The 14,744-nt window shown below is 50.6% G+C and overlaps 1 protein-coding gene across 1 annotated transcript in view; it reads right to left on the bottom strand.

The window, feature by feature from the left end:
• IKZF2 (IKAROS family zinc finger 2) overlaps window positions 1–12,678 on the bottom strand; it is a 101,863-nt gene extending 89,185 nt beyond the window's left edge. The window contains exons 1-3 of the mRNA XM_048483543.1: window positions 12,627–12,678; window positions 11,681–11,729; window positions 11,020–11,124 (exon numbers count right to left, since the gene is read on the bottom strand). Of these exons, the coding sequence (XP_048339500.1) occupies window positions 11,020–11,124; window positions 11,681–11,729; window positions 12,627–12,629 (157 nt within the window). The 5' untranslated portion in view covers window positions 12,630–12,678. The remainder of the gene's footprint in view (window positions 1–11,019; window positions 11,125–11,680; window positions 11,730–12,626) is intronic.
• Window positions 12,679–14,744: the final 2,066 nt, after the last annotated feature.

Genomic DNA, 14,744 nt, shown 5'->3' with positions numbered 1-14,744 from the left:
AGGGCTATCAAGTCGCATCTGACTTATATTGACCCCTCGTGAGGTTTTCAAGGGAAGAGACAGAGAGAGACGGCTGGCCACTGGCTGCCTCCGCTTAGCAACCCTGGACTTCTGTGGTGGTCTCCCAGCCAAGTGAATATCAACAGCACTGATTTCTGCTCCAATGCTGTTGCATTCCATAATGAAGAATCATGTTTCTCAGAGGGTACAGTAAGGCTACAAAGTGGGAAACCAGTGGGATGGGGAAGGGTCGTGGCTCAGTGGCGAAGCATCCCCTTGGCACGCAGAAGGTCCCAGGTTCAACCCCCAACATCTCCAGTTAAGGACCAGGCAGTAGGTGAGAGGAGAGACTTCCTTCTGAGCAGACAAGACTGACTTTGATGGGCCAGGGGTCTGGTTCAGTATAAGGCAGCTGGAGGAGGAGCCCCATATCTGGACTGCAGCTGTCCCTTCTGCCTTTTACATGGCAACCGGCCGTAGCATCTGGTCTGAAGGCGCTGGGAGTATCATGCTGGGGAGGTGGGGGAGGAGGGAAGCCCTTGAGAATTCTCAAGGCGAGCAAAGTGAGCAAGCCTTTGACAGGACACTTAGGGAAAAAAAACCCCAAAAGCATGTGCAACCAAGAAGCCAGCAACTAGATCTCTGTTCATGCAAGTATGTGTGCATATATATGTACACATGGTATATAATTTCATATCTATTACTAGTAAGCTATATTTAACAAGCATTACACCCAGTAATGAAATTTGACAAACTTCTGGTGAGAGGGAAGAAATGGTCTCAAAACAAGTTTTGCAGCATTGCTATACAATTACTGTATGCAAATTAAGTGGGATCATGTCATATACCAATTGGATGAGTCATGTCTGGGGTAATGATCCACCAAGGAAAGCAGCGGCAGATAACTGTTGGTTAAGCAAGTGAGAAGACCGTGCCCTTTATAGACCAGCTGGGGTGAGGGGCAGGAATTCCCTTACTAAATCCATTTTCTAACAGATACCAGCATGCAGGTATTAAATCTTGAAGCAGTTTTGTCTGACTCACTGGCAAAACAGGAGGAACTGCCACACACAAATATTTGATGAACATCACGGAATGCTTGTATTTCTCAACAGCCGCCGTAAAAATATATCTCCATTTTGTGCTTCTGAAATACAAGGAGCAACACTTCAAATTCACACAGACTCACAGAAGTCTGTTGGCCACTTGGGACCCTACAATCCTCCCCAAAGCAGCCCAAGTCAGTTGCACATGTGCACAGACACACACGCAGGGTGCTAAGGGCAGGGACAGAATGGCCAGAGCAGGTCAAACACTGACACATAGGAACCAGCCTCATACTGAATCACTTCCTTGGTCAATCATGGTCAGTAATTGTCTACTCGGACAATAATTGTCTAAGTTTTTTATATATTTCTATTTTATCAACATATTTCTATTTTATCAACATAAACACTTTCACCCCTCACCACGCCAGCACAAAACATAAGCATGAAAAGCCAAAATAAAAGAAAGAAAAAAGATAAAAGCAAGAAAATATCCAAATAATGACTTCTCACTATTGAATTCTAATCCATTCTAGGTTCATGCATCTAGTTAAAATAAAACATCTTATTGGTTATGCTCGATATTATTTCTAACATACTATTTCGGCCTGCTGTTGTCTTTTAACTCTCACATCCAGCGATTATTTCTCTTCTATCATATTTTTTCAATAGGTTTCCAGTTTTCTACAAATTTATCTGAATTACTGTCCTTCATTAAAATTGTTAGTTTTGTTATTTCTGAATATTCTGTGACTTTCTGTATCTAGTCTTCCTTGGTTGGTACTTTTTCATCTCTCCATTTCTGGGGATACAATGTCCTTGCAGCAGTACACATATACATGAAAAGAAGTCTATATTGATTTGGGATATTGTCTCCAATTGTCTCCAATTAATCCCAGTAGAAAAACTTCAGGCTTTCTCTTCATTGATATTTTCATTGATATTTTCAGAATTTTCTGCATTTCTTTCAGTACCATGTCCCCAAAGGATTTAACCTCTGTACATAGCCACCACATATCAAGAAAGAAAGAAAGAAAGAAAGAAAGAAAGAAAGAAAGAAAGAAAGAAAGAAAGAAAGAAAGAAAGAAAGAAAGAAAGAAAGAAAGAAAGAAAGAAAGAAAGAAAGAAAGAAAGAAAGAAAGAAAGAAAGAAGATCCCTCATGTTTTTGGCATTTCCAACATCTGTTAGTTATAGGTCGGCAACCTTTAACACCCAAAGAGCCATTTGGACCGGTTTTCCACGGAAAAGAAAACACTTGGAGCCGCAAATACGTTTTGACATTTAAAATGAAGATAACACTGTATATATTGTTTTTTACGTTTACACTTTGTATAAACAATTATAGTGTGTTGCTTATGAAATCCATGAGGTGCTACAGAGAAAATTATATTTTATTTATGTAAAGAACACATTTTGAACTCTTAAAAAAATAATAACAGACCTCCATGTCTGCCATGGAGGGTGGACTTGACAGCCATATTCCTCACTGAGCATGGCCCCCACCCTGGTCCCAAAAGCCACATCTTCTGAGAATCTACCCCCAAATGTCCTGGGATTTGCCTGCCAGGAGTTGGCAACCCGCGACAACCATGGCTGAGGATGATCCCGGCCTTCCTCCCTTTCACGATCTACAAGCTTACCCTCCACTGGCTTACTCTGAAGTAAACCCTCCAAGGTTCACGTGCAAGGCTTTCCCCATGCGCTCCTGCCCTCGGCAATGCAGAAGCAAACAATTCCCACCCACCCCCACCTCCCCATCAAACAGACCTGATGAGTGCAACCTTACAGGACTGCAGGTAATAACTCCTTTAAAAGCTGACATCGTCTTTCTCACCTGGACTCAGCCAGGCTGCCATCCACCAGGAAAGCCCTTGGAGCTCAGCAAGGTTGCTGGGGGATCTGCAACCCAAGGTGGCGCTGTTGGGGTCCCCCATGTGGTCCCGCCCCGCAAGAAGGACCCGGGGGAGGGGGAAATGTATGTCAAAACCTATACTCTTTTGATCAGCTCTGAACATCTCCAGTAACCGGAAGAAATCGAACTTTTTTTTTTTTTTTACAATATCTGTTATCTCCTCCATGGGCCTAAGTTCCCATTTGTCATTTTTAAAGTTCAGCAATTCTCGATATGTGGGCCATTTCTCTTTCATATTTACTTCTTTCCTGGAGTAAGCCTCAGCTGGAGTCAACCATAACGGTGTTGTGCTAGCTATACATTTTTTGTATTTCAACCACACCCAGAGAAGACTCCTTCTAATATAATGGTTAGAAAACTCTTTGTATATCGTACCATCGATATCCATGCCATCCAAATTGCCTGTCAAAACCCTCCAAATCCAGACTTCTTGCATTATTTCAGCAATACCCATTCTCTCACCCATGTCAATGTATCTGCTTCAAAATATAGTTTTAAGTTTGGCAGCTAGAGGTGTCCTCTTTCCTTTGCATATTGCATATATCTGTACTTAATACTTGGTTTCTTTCCCTGCCAAACAAAACTACTTATATCCTTTTGCCATTGCTTAAAACATGTTACAGAATTAATTAGGGGTATGGTTCGGAACAAAAATAACATTCTGGGTAATACACCGAAATTCTACCCATCAAAGATTAATTCAGTCTATTCCATCTCCGCAGACAATAATTGTCTATCTGGTTCTCTAGAGTTCCAGGCAGACGACTTTCACATCACCTCTGATCTGATCTTTTCAACTGGAGGTACCAAGGATTGAACCCGGGAGCTTCCACAAGCCAAGAAGAGGCTCTTCCACTGAGCCACGCCCCCTCCCTGACAGTTCTGTCTCCAGAGGGTGGCTTTGTGCAGGGGATTTTTAAACTGTGTAAATCAGCCTCCCCCTCTGGCCACCTACTCTACCTGGCCCTAGAGAACTTTTCTCCTTAGCTCAGCCCAAGTTCTCTGTCATGAGGCACAAGCCGGACAGTTCCCACCTGTCTCCTGTTGCCCAAAGCTTTCAAAGTAAACAATTTTCAAAGCTGAATGAGCAGCCACCAGGCATGACTTCCAGTTTCTCAGGGCGTCTGTATTATCCTGACAGTGTGACTGCTTTACTCACACGCACAGGAGAGGAGGGTGTGGCAGCCAAATTCTATGACCAGGCAATCTCCCCAAAAAGTCACTAATGTGGATATAATCCTACTCTGGCAGATTAGCCAATGAGTCAACCCCACCCTGGCAGTAACCTCCAACAAGAGAGGAATGGCTGAGCAACTGAGATGCTGGCACCTCTGGGACACTTCAAGGGCTCTGCATAGGTGGGAGAGCCAAAAACTGACCCCAAGTTCGTCTGCAAACTTATGAGGAAGGGAGATGCAGCTCGGGGGGAAACCACATCTTACAGGAAGCTCTTGCCTTGGTTTTCATATCATTTAAAAACTTTTATTTATCATTTGTTTTTGTATTTTATTAATCTGCAAGTCACCTTGAGCACTTTTCTGAAGGTGAAAGGTGGTGCATAAATCGCACAAATAAACAAAGATGAGAACGACTGCCCCAACTGAGCTTGGAAACAGGTTCAAAAAAAGGCAAGCCCTCCGCCAATTTTTCAGGCAAATGCACTTCTGAATCCCATGGCATCTCCAGTGTGGACAGTCACCACACCGAGAAGTTTAGAAGAGTATGTTTTTACATCCCACTTTTCTCTACTGAGAGGAGTCCCAAAGCAGCCTGCAATTGCAAACGTTAGGAACAAGATCCACCAAACCACGGCCACATAGCCCGGAAAACCCACCAGGACCAGTTGAATCCGGCCGTGAAAGCCTTCGACAATGTACCTCCTTTTGTTCTACAAAATGCAGGGGGAGCAGGGGGATGCAGGGGGAGCAGGATAAATGTGCTGGAGTGCCACACGGACCAGTGTTCTGTAGTTCTCTAAAGTTACTGGGTTGGGTTTTTTTTTAATTATTTGCTAGTTGAGCACTAAGACATCTATACTTTTAGATGCCATAAACTTGCCAAACAGGACCATATTATGTGTTAATATGAGGCAGAGTTGTCATGAGCTACCTCTGTTGCTCTGGCCTACTGTTGCTTTGCCCTACTGGGGTCAGAAATGGCCTCAAAAGGGAGAAGGGGGGCTCCCCCCCCCCCCGGCTGTCCCTAAAGCAGCCAGAAATGTCCCCCGGGCCTCCGTCCTGGCAGCCGACCAGGCAGCCTCACTCAGGAAAACGCCTTATGGCAATTTATTTTATTTATTGGGTTTCTATGCCGCCCCTCCCCTCTCGGGCTCAGGATGGCTCACATCGTGATAAAACATTATACACATCCAAAAGAGCCTATAAACAGTCACAGTAAAACCAACCGCAATAAATACATCTAATAATAATAACGAGATGGTGATTTTCAGTCAGGAGTTTCCCACAGTCCAGGCTTGCCCCTTGGGTGGCCCCCAATCAGCTGGAAGAGGGGGGCAGGGTTGGTAATCTCCGGGGAGGGGAAGGGGGGGCTGGAGATCTCCCGCTGTTACAACTGACCTCCAGGCAACACAGATCGGCCCACCGGGAGAAAACGGCTGCTTTGGAAGGGGGGCTCTGGGGCATTATGATGCCCCACTGAAGCACCTCGTCAGGCTCCATCCCCCTAATACTCCAGGGGGTTCCCAAACTGGAGGTGGCAACTGCAGCAGCCGCCTCGAGGCCAGGCAAGGGGAGCAGCAGGGACTGCAGGCACTCCACGTTGTGAAAGATTTAAAGTCAGTTGAGACCTGATAAGACAGGAAGTACATAAGCCTACGTTTTAATTTTTCTCCCTAATTTCTTTTTGGTTGTTGTTTGAAAACATAAGGAGGGGGGAAAGGGTTTGTCTGCGGCTTCAAAATTTCCTGCAATTTTACATCTCCATCAAGCTGCACAGTTGAAACCGTGAGATGGCAAACTTGAGCCAATGGCAGCTTCCCGGGGGGGGGGGCGGGGCGGGGGGAGCTCACAGGATCACACGTTCTTCCAGACAAAGACAGACACACACACACACACACACACACACACCCCAACAACCTGGTTTTCTGTGTTGAGAAAATGTTGTTTCTTTTCTGCAGAGAAGCATTCAGTCCTGTGTGCCCATACCCAGATTCTGAAGAAGCAAAAAAAGTCAAACTCTAAGTCTGCCCCTTCAGGGAGAAAGTGTGGCAGAAACAAGGTGGACACACACCTCAAAGCCGGCCAGTCTGATGCCGGGGGGGGGGTGTGGTGGGGGGGGAGATTACCGCCTTCCCACTGTAACAGTCGCAGTCAACAAAAGGGAGGAAGAACTGTCCTAGCTCTAACAGGCCTCCACAAAAGCACCACACATTCACACAGGCTAACTTCAGCCTTGGTGCCATGAGGCTCTGGTGAACCCAGATGACGATACATCAAGCAATAAGTGAGCCCCATGATGCACAGACACTGCCTGTCCGTACGGCCTGCCAAGTGGGGCAGGGAAGTAGGATACTTTTCCGCTCTCACCTGGGAAACCAGCCAGTATGTTCCTCACGCCCTGGCAGGAAAGCGGAGATCTCTGGGTTACCCGGCAAGAGCCTGGTCAATGGTCCCAGTTGCTCCAGCAAAGACTAATTCCTTCCCAGTCCAGAACTCCACATCCCTAACCTGCATGTAGATATTTGCAGATAAAATTCCACACCGAGTAACCCTGCCGAGCAGCCGCTACATCGCTTAGGTGTTGAGGATGAAACCAAAGCAGACGCTGTCAACAGCCATTGCGGATGATGTGTCCATTAACCAAGCAGATGAGCAAACGCGGTGTTCTCTGGCAGCCACCATTTCTTACAGCACAAACCACAACATACACATCACGATGCATCTTTCTTGTCACCCAAGCCTCCATCGCTTCACAATCATCTGTATTGTAAAAAGGGGGGAAAGCCAACCTCTCTACCACAACTCCTTTTCCTGTTTTTCTAACAGCCTTGTTCTGGCCCAGGGGTAGGGAACCTGCGGCTCTCCAGATGTTCAGGAACTACAATTCCCATCAGCCCCTGCCAGCATGGCCAATTGGCCATGCTGACAGGGGCTGATGGGAATTGTAGTTCCTGAACATCTGGAGAGCCGCAGGTTCCCTACCCCTGTGATCTGGCCTCTTCATCACAACAGAAAAGTGAGCTTGGCTTCGTTTGTGCTCTACACATGTTCTATGTAATTACCAAAGCTGCAACAAAGAGACGCACCTGACATCTCTGCAGCACCTGCCAAAAACTTTTGACCTGCAACCTTTGGCAGCAACCTGAATACATTCATGGTGAGAGTCAAGTCTTACTCACTTGGAAATGCCACTGGCTAATACCAGGGGGGGGGGAAACCCTCTCCCACAACCATGCCGTCTGACCAGGGTGGAGAGGGAATGTGGTTTATTTCAAACAGAGTAGTTTCCCTTTGCTGTCTGGCACACACTTCATTTAAAATACATAAAAGGACAAAAAAATCAGACTGCTGTCTATATAGCAAACATAACGCAAGGGATAGATGTGGTCTATTCAAAAGTGGTCTATTCAAGAACATAAGAAAGAGCCTGATGGATCAGACCAGAGTCCATCTCGTCCAGCACTGAGCTACTTGCAGTGGCCCACCAGGTGCCTTTGGGAGCTCACCTGCAGGATGTGAAAGCAACAGCCTTCTGCTGGTCTGCTAAGGCATTTGCAATCTGAGATCAAGGAGGATCAAGATTGGTAGCCAGGGATTGACTTGTCTTCCATAATTCTGTCCAAGCCCCTTTTAAAACTATCCAGATTTAGTGGCCATCACCACCTCCTGTGGCAGCATATTCCAAACACCAATCACACGTTGCGTGAAGAAGTGTTTCCTTTTATTAGTCCTAATTCTTCCCCCCAGCATTTTCAATGTATGCCCCCTGGTTCTAGATTGGTGAGAAAGAGAGAAAAATTTCTCTCTGTCAACATTTTCTACCCCAGGCATAATTTTATTTCAAAACTATCCTCCACAGTCTTCCACTATTTATTTATTTACTTACTTCATTTATAGGCCACATTTTTCCTCCTTGGGAACTCGAGGTGGCTCACGTAATTCTCTGGTCCTCCCTTTTATTCTCACCGCCATCCCTGCGAGGCAGGATAGGTGGAGAGCGGGTGACTAGCCCAAGGTCACTCAGCAAGCTTCCATGGCAGAGGGGGAATCTGAACCTGGGTGTCCCAGAGCCTAGTCCTACACAAACCATTAGACCACCCTGGCTCATTATTGTTTGGAAAGCTGCAATAGTGGAAGAGCAAGAGACTGCACTGCCGAGCTTTAGGAACAATGTAAAGTCCCACTTTGTTTCTGCTAAAGCTAAAATAATAAGCCACGAGAGAGAGAGACAGAGAGACAGAGACAGTAAAGTGCAGTCAAGTCACAGTTTACTGATGACAACCCAGTAGGGTTTTCAAGGCAAGAGACTAACAGATGTGGTTTGCCATCACCTGCCTTTGCAGAAGATTATCTCCCATCCATGAACAAACCAGGGCCAAACCTGCTTAGATTCTAAGATCTGATGAGATCACGCTGACTTGTGCCGTCCAGGTCAGGGTAAGCCATGATTGCCATGCACAGAAAGAAGTTCAAGATGGTCAAATATCACCCTGCTATACCACCAGTTTGCACAGCAGCCAATGGCTACGTAAGTAAAAAATAAAACCAGTACGGGGTAGTTTCTGTTGCTTTCAAGGGAAGCTTGAAAGGCTATCAGCACAAGTTGCTCAGCCCGATTCCTCTGATAGGGAAAGATAGGATATGAATTTTTAAAAAATATAACTCGATAAGCCCCACATTTCACAATGTGCAAGAAGCACGATTAGTCACTGCTGATTAAAGCAGATTCAAAGAACACAGTTTTCCAGGGGCCGAACAGGCATGCGCACGACAGACCTCCTAATTGGACAGAGCAGTGATTGAGTTTAGGGGTGAAAACATGACAAGGACACAGACTGGTGACTGGAGCATGAGCGTGGGGGACAAGGAAGAGAGAAGAAAATCAGAGGCACTCCATAGAATCATAGAGTTGGAAGAGACCCCAAGGGCCATCAAGTCCACACTGAGAGAAACCCCAGCTATAACTTGGTTCCATATTTCCACCAGGCTGCACATCAGCTAGAACGGCCCTATTAGTACCCCATTTTATATATTTCGTTTTTGTTACAAGCTACCTTGAGATCCATATGGAAGAAAGAAGCTAATAAGTAAAATAAATCAATCACGGTTGTTCAAAGAAGTCACAGATGTAATACAAGTGAAACGGAATTCTCTGCACCCTGATTTTGATACTACTTGGGATTCCCAACAGAAGCATACACACACTTTTCAGGAGACCTACATGGGAGGGGGTTAAATTTTGCAGTTTGTAAACATACAGGGTTTTTCTAGTTCTCAGACCTTCAGTCACTTTCTGGAAAGCAAGAATCCCTGTCCCCTAAGAGAGGAGCTCTTGTAAGAAATATTACCCAAGCTCCTCCTGGGCTTCACCTGCCTTAGAATGAGACGTTTGTACTGAAGGTGGTGTAAATATAAAGGGGGTTCTTCAAAGTAATACTACTGCGTTTTTACATGCAAAACTGGTGTGAGCTGCTCTTTGAGTGTGCGATATGCATACACGATTTTCCAGAGCAGATCTTTGGGAAGCCGAGTATACCCTAAATCCCAACTTTGAGGGTCAAGTTCCCAGCATCCATGAAATTCACAAATTTTGTAGGTAGGTAGGTAGGTAGGTAGGTAGGTAGGTAGGTAGGTAGGTAGGTAGGTAGGTAGGTAGGTAGGTAGGTAGGTAGGTAGGTAGGTAGGTAGGTAGGTAGATTTGCTTGCATTAGTAAAGCTGTATATTTTAAATTCACACTATGAAAAAACAATGTGTGTTACAGCCGCAAATTAGGATTAATGAGGAGCATATTTGCATTATTACAACAACCATTTTTTTAATTCAGTACTTAAACAGACAGGAGTTTATTGTCTACATGATAACAACAGTAATAATAAAATTGTATTTCTATTGCACCCTTCCCCACAAAGTGTATGTAAGGCACAATATTAATATAAAGGAGAAAATAAAGGAAGCAAGTATATCAGAATCCCAGAACCACATTGTCTAAATATGCTGAATTATGAACAACTGGCATGCTATAAAAAGTTTGCCTCAGAATACTAGCAATCATACTCTTTAACAACATGTATCTCATAATTGAAAAAGTCATAATAACCCTACATTTTAACACTCATAAAATCTATGTTTTACTCATGTTGCTGGAGGACAAGAGAAACGGCTGCGTGGGGCACCTTCTCAGCCAGGAATGATTGGAATATCATGCTTTATTTTTACAATGAGCTCATTCTAAAAGTTTCATCTTCCTTGCAGAGCAGTAATTGCAAAATAAAAATCCACTTAACCAGTCGCATATACACAAGCGTATGCATCCAGAGAAGGGCAGACACATAGAATATAAAGTTGTAAATTCAACATGCTCAGTTGGATAAACCTGGTCAGATGATTATTACATTTCTGATCAACTGCAAAACAATCCACATTACTTAACAGATAAATCAATCTAGTCCAATCATGAACTCTGTACTTTAATGTTCTTTGCTTGAAAAGCAAAGAAATAGCGAACATTAAACAGAATTAAGAAGAATGTTTCAAACCTGAAAGGAATGAAGTGCTAGAACGGGAAACAAATAGTCTCTGAGTCCGGAACTATCCTGGACTAAGTCCTCTCTGTCTTTGGCTTGAAATCATGCCTTTAAAATGTTTTGATTACAAAACCTAAGAAACCTCAACAAGTACTAGGTTTTTTCCTACCTGATTCAGGTAAGGACCAGCTCCCATAAATCAGTCTCGGATAACTCAGACAAACTCTGAGGGTCATGTTTAGATAATACAGTGGCCCTGGCAAACAGAACCTATCCTACCCTTCCCCACCTTGCATTAATAAACCACAAAGATGGGTCCAATTAACCTGTTGAGGTTTTTAAAAAATATATACTTACTGCTTGCCATGTGACTCGGTGAGGTATGCTGCCCATTAGGTGTGCTTGAGGTGAGGTCAATTGCCATGTCAGAATGCTCCCTGCTGGGCGAAAGTTCGTTGTCACCTGTGCCATAAAAAAACAAGTTGTTATTTCGATGCAGAAAAGTTGTCATTTTTATGAAAGCAGGAAGCCCACGCTCAAGAAGAGGGAAGCACGATCCCCAGCAGGACTAGATTCCTCCACAGGGAATTCGAAGGGGCCCCTGCTCCACATCTGCAGATCTGCAGACACACGAAGTGGCAGCAAACTCTCGCTTTGCTCAAGTGATCTTACACTCCCGGTCCGGGACAAGCCTCGCAGTCCAAGCCACGCTCAGTTACCTTCGTTTACATACAACGCACAGTGGAATGTGTCAGCCGGCAGGGAACACAAAAACATCAGCCTCCCCTTTCAGCTTTGCAGGCAGCTCCCCTCCTGCGCCCTCCCTCCAGCGCAGGCAGGCAGGCCGGCCCACGGCAGCACCCTCCCCCACCCCACCCCCTGCCTGCCCCCACCCACCAAAGCTGAGGAGGCCTGAACGCACTCACCAGGGAGGCAGGTGAGGTGAGCTTGGGCAACATTTTGGCCCTTTGGGAGGAAAATGCCAGAAGGGCCCCAAGAGAAAGGCAGGTGGACTTACATGGCGTGTATCCATCCGCAGCCCCTGCGTCCATACTCAGAGTGCAGTGCTGCAAGGCAAAAGGGGACCCAGTCAGAGGTGCCGCTTCAACCCAGCCGGGGGGCGCAGAAGAACCAACTGCTGGCCCACAAATCTCCCCAGGTCGCAGCGGCCGGGAAAAGTCAGCGGAAGTTCCAGGGACACACCTGTCCTGGGGGGGGGGGGGTGTCAGTCTTGGCCTAGAGCCTCCCTCTTCCCCGCAAAGTCCTGTTGGCACCACCGGGCATGTCTCCAGGGGGGTGTTCCTGCCCTATGGAGGAGCGCGAGGGCTCCCAGGTGTGGCTGGATGCCGTGGGGCTGACTTCCCAGTGGGCACCGGCTGCTGAGCGCCGCCCTCGCCAGCTCTGCCGCCCGCCCGCCCGCCAGCCCACCTGTCAGATCCAACAGGTGAGTTTGGATCCTGCGGAACGGAGTTGTCAGAACTTTCTGCCCAGGAGGAGGGGGAGGGGGAGGGGGAGGGGGGGTCCCCTGCAGGTGCCCCTCCAGGGTCGGGGGCGCCCTTGGCGGGCGGGCGGGCAGCGGGGGAGGGCAGGGCAGGGCCGCCCCCCCGAGCGCGGGCGAGGGCGAAAGGGACCGGGCTGGCTCTCCGGCTCTCCGGCCTGTCGGGGCCGCCCGCGGGCCTCCTCCTCCTCCTCCTCCTCGCTCCTGCCGGCCGCTGAATTATTCAGCAGGAGGAGCCATTTCGCGCTATCGATCGCCGGGTATATTTAGCCGCGGCTCCGGGAATGTCTCCGCCACTTACTGGCAGGCGGGCGGGCGGGCGGCTCCAGTTCTGGCCCCCCCTCCCCTCCCCTCCCCTCCCCCCCTCCCCCCCCCGGCTCCATCCCCCCCAGGTAGCTGCTGCGGGGCGCGCGGCTGGGGAGGGCGTCGGGGGCGCGCGCGCCTGAGAGAGAAAGTTGCGCCTCACCATGGCCGGCGCGCCCCCGGTCGCCGCCCGCCTGCCCGCCCGCCTGCCTGCCGCTGCCCAGCGCTGTGGAGCCCCGGCCGGGACGGCAGCCGCCCCGCCCGCCCGCCCGCCCCAGGCCCAGGAGGCAGCAGCGGCGGCGGCGGCGGCGGCGGCAGGAGGGGGCGGAGGCGGAGCAGAGGAGAGGAGAGGCCGTCCCCGCTGGCCTGCTGCTGGCCCTCCTCCTCCTCCTCCTCCTCCTCCTCCGGCCCCGGGAGCGCCTGGCTGGGCTGGGCGAGGAGGAGCCGCGGGCACAAAGGGCGGGAGGCGGCCGGGCCGGGCAGCGCGCGCTGGGGGGAGCCCTTCGTCCGCCGCCGCCGCCGCCGCCGGTTCCGGGAGGCCCGGCCAGGGTTGGGCGCCGCAGCAGCAGCAGCAGCCTCCGCGCCCCCCCCCCCCAGCGCCCCCGGGGCCTCAGTGCGGGATGCTGCGCGGAGGGCCCCCCCCCCGCGGGGCTCCTCCTCCTCCTCCTGCAACAAGTCCCCCCTCACCTCCGGGGCGCGCGGGGGAAAGGCCCCCCGGGGCCATAGGGGCGGCCCAGGGTCCGTCGCCCGCGCGCGCCTGGCCGGGGAAGAAGGGGGGGAGGAGGAGGGGGCGGCGGCGGGCCAGCCGGGGGCGCCGCCGCCTCCTCCTGCTCCTGCTCCTGCTCCTGGTCCCTCTTCGGCGCGCGGGGCGAGCCCGGGAGACCTGCTGGCCAAGCCCCGAGAGGCCGGTCGGGCCCCGGCGCCACATCGCCCCCCCCCCGGAGCCGCCCCCCCCCCCGCTGGCTGGCTGGCTGGCTGCTGGCGATGGCCCGGCCGAGGAGGCGCGGACCCCGCTCGGCAGCCCGTTGGAAGATACCCCCCCCCCCGCAACGCCACGCGCGCCCCCGCCGGCCCCCCTGGGCGCCCTGCTGGTGGCCCGGCTGCCCCCCCCCATCTCGCTGCCAGCGGACCCCGCGGCGCCCCCTGAAGCCAGGCCAGGGGCAGGAGCCGGACAGCAGCTCTGGAGGGGGGGGGGTCCCTTTGCCGGCGCCCAGCAGGGCTTGGTCAGAGGCTGGGCCCTGACCCCCCCCCCATCAGGGCCCAGCCCTCGAGGGCAGCCAGGCATCCTGCAGAGGAAGAAGCCCGGCCTGAGCCCCCACTGGCGCCAAAGGCCCCCAGGCAGCAGCTTTGGCACAAGCCCAAGGGAACCTGCCCCCCCCCCACCTCCTGGGCAAAGTTTGACCTGTGCTCCGGGTGTCTGGATAGACAGCAAGTGGAGGCACCTTCATTTCAACACTGGACATCCGACAGGTGCTCCCCGGCAGTAACTGCGCACCTGCAGCCCCTCAGCCAAGCAGCAGTCGCCTAGGGGGCCAGCTCCAGCCCCAGATCGGTCCAGTGACAGACAGCAGGGCCTTCACTGAGGCCAAAGCACCCCACGCTCCCCAGTGCTGTGTAGAGCAACAGCACGCAGGCGTCTCATAAGCAGAACAGGCCTTGCCTGCATAACCAAACTGCAGCAAGAGCAGGGAAGAGGGCAAGAGGATCCCGAGTCCCACTGTGGAGGCAGACACGGCAGGATCAAATCATGACACAGTCAAGACGCAGCAGGGTGTTCAAGGCAAGAGACCGTCAGAGGTGCTTTGCTGTTTCCTGCCTCTGCATGCCGGTAGCAGCCCTGAGCTCTCCTGGTGGACTCATAGAGTCGATCCCCCTTCCACCAAAACTCCCCCCCATTTCTCCAATTGGTCACCACCCTCCTCCTGCGGCACTTTAAGGGCCCCCGCCCCCCTGAGGGCCTCCTCCAGTGAAGGGCGGAGCTGCAGGAATGGACCTGGAGCGACTGCAGCTGCCCTGACTCGCGGGTGGCAGAGCTGCCAAGCCCAGTTGAGATGGGGAGAACACAGTTCCGATCCCGGGCCGGGATCCCGAGGGGAAGGATCCGGGCATCGAGAGGGCTGGGAGGCGTCCAGCCAGAAGCAGATTCAACTTCCCACGAGGGAGGAAATGCAGTGTGAGAAGAGATTGAAATGAGGAGAAAAAAAAGTCAGCCACTTAGCGGGAAATTGCTTGGCAGACCCAACTTCCCCGGAACCCGCCACGAAGCACCCGTCAAAGAGTT

The sequence above is a fragment of the Sphaerodactylus townsendi genome, linkage group LG02, assembly GCF_021028975.2.
Source record: "Sphaerodactylus townsendi isolate TG3544 linkage group LG02, MPM_Stown_v2.3, whole genome shotgun sequence".
NCBI classification, from domain to species: domain Eukaryota; kingdom Metazoa; phylum Chordata; class Lepidosauria; order Squamata; family Sphaerodactylidae; genus Sphaerodactylus; species Sphaerodactylus townsendi.
This window is presented reverse-complemented; position numbering and strand designations above follow the sequence as displayed.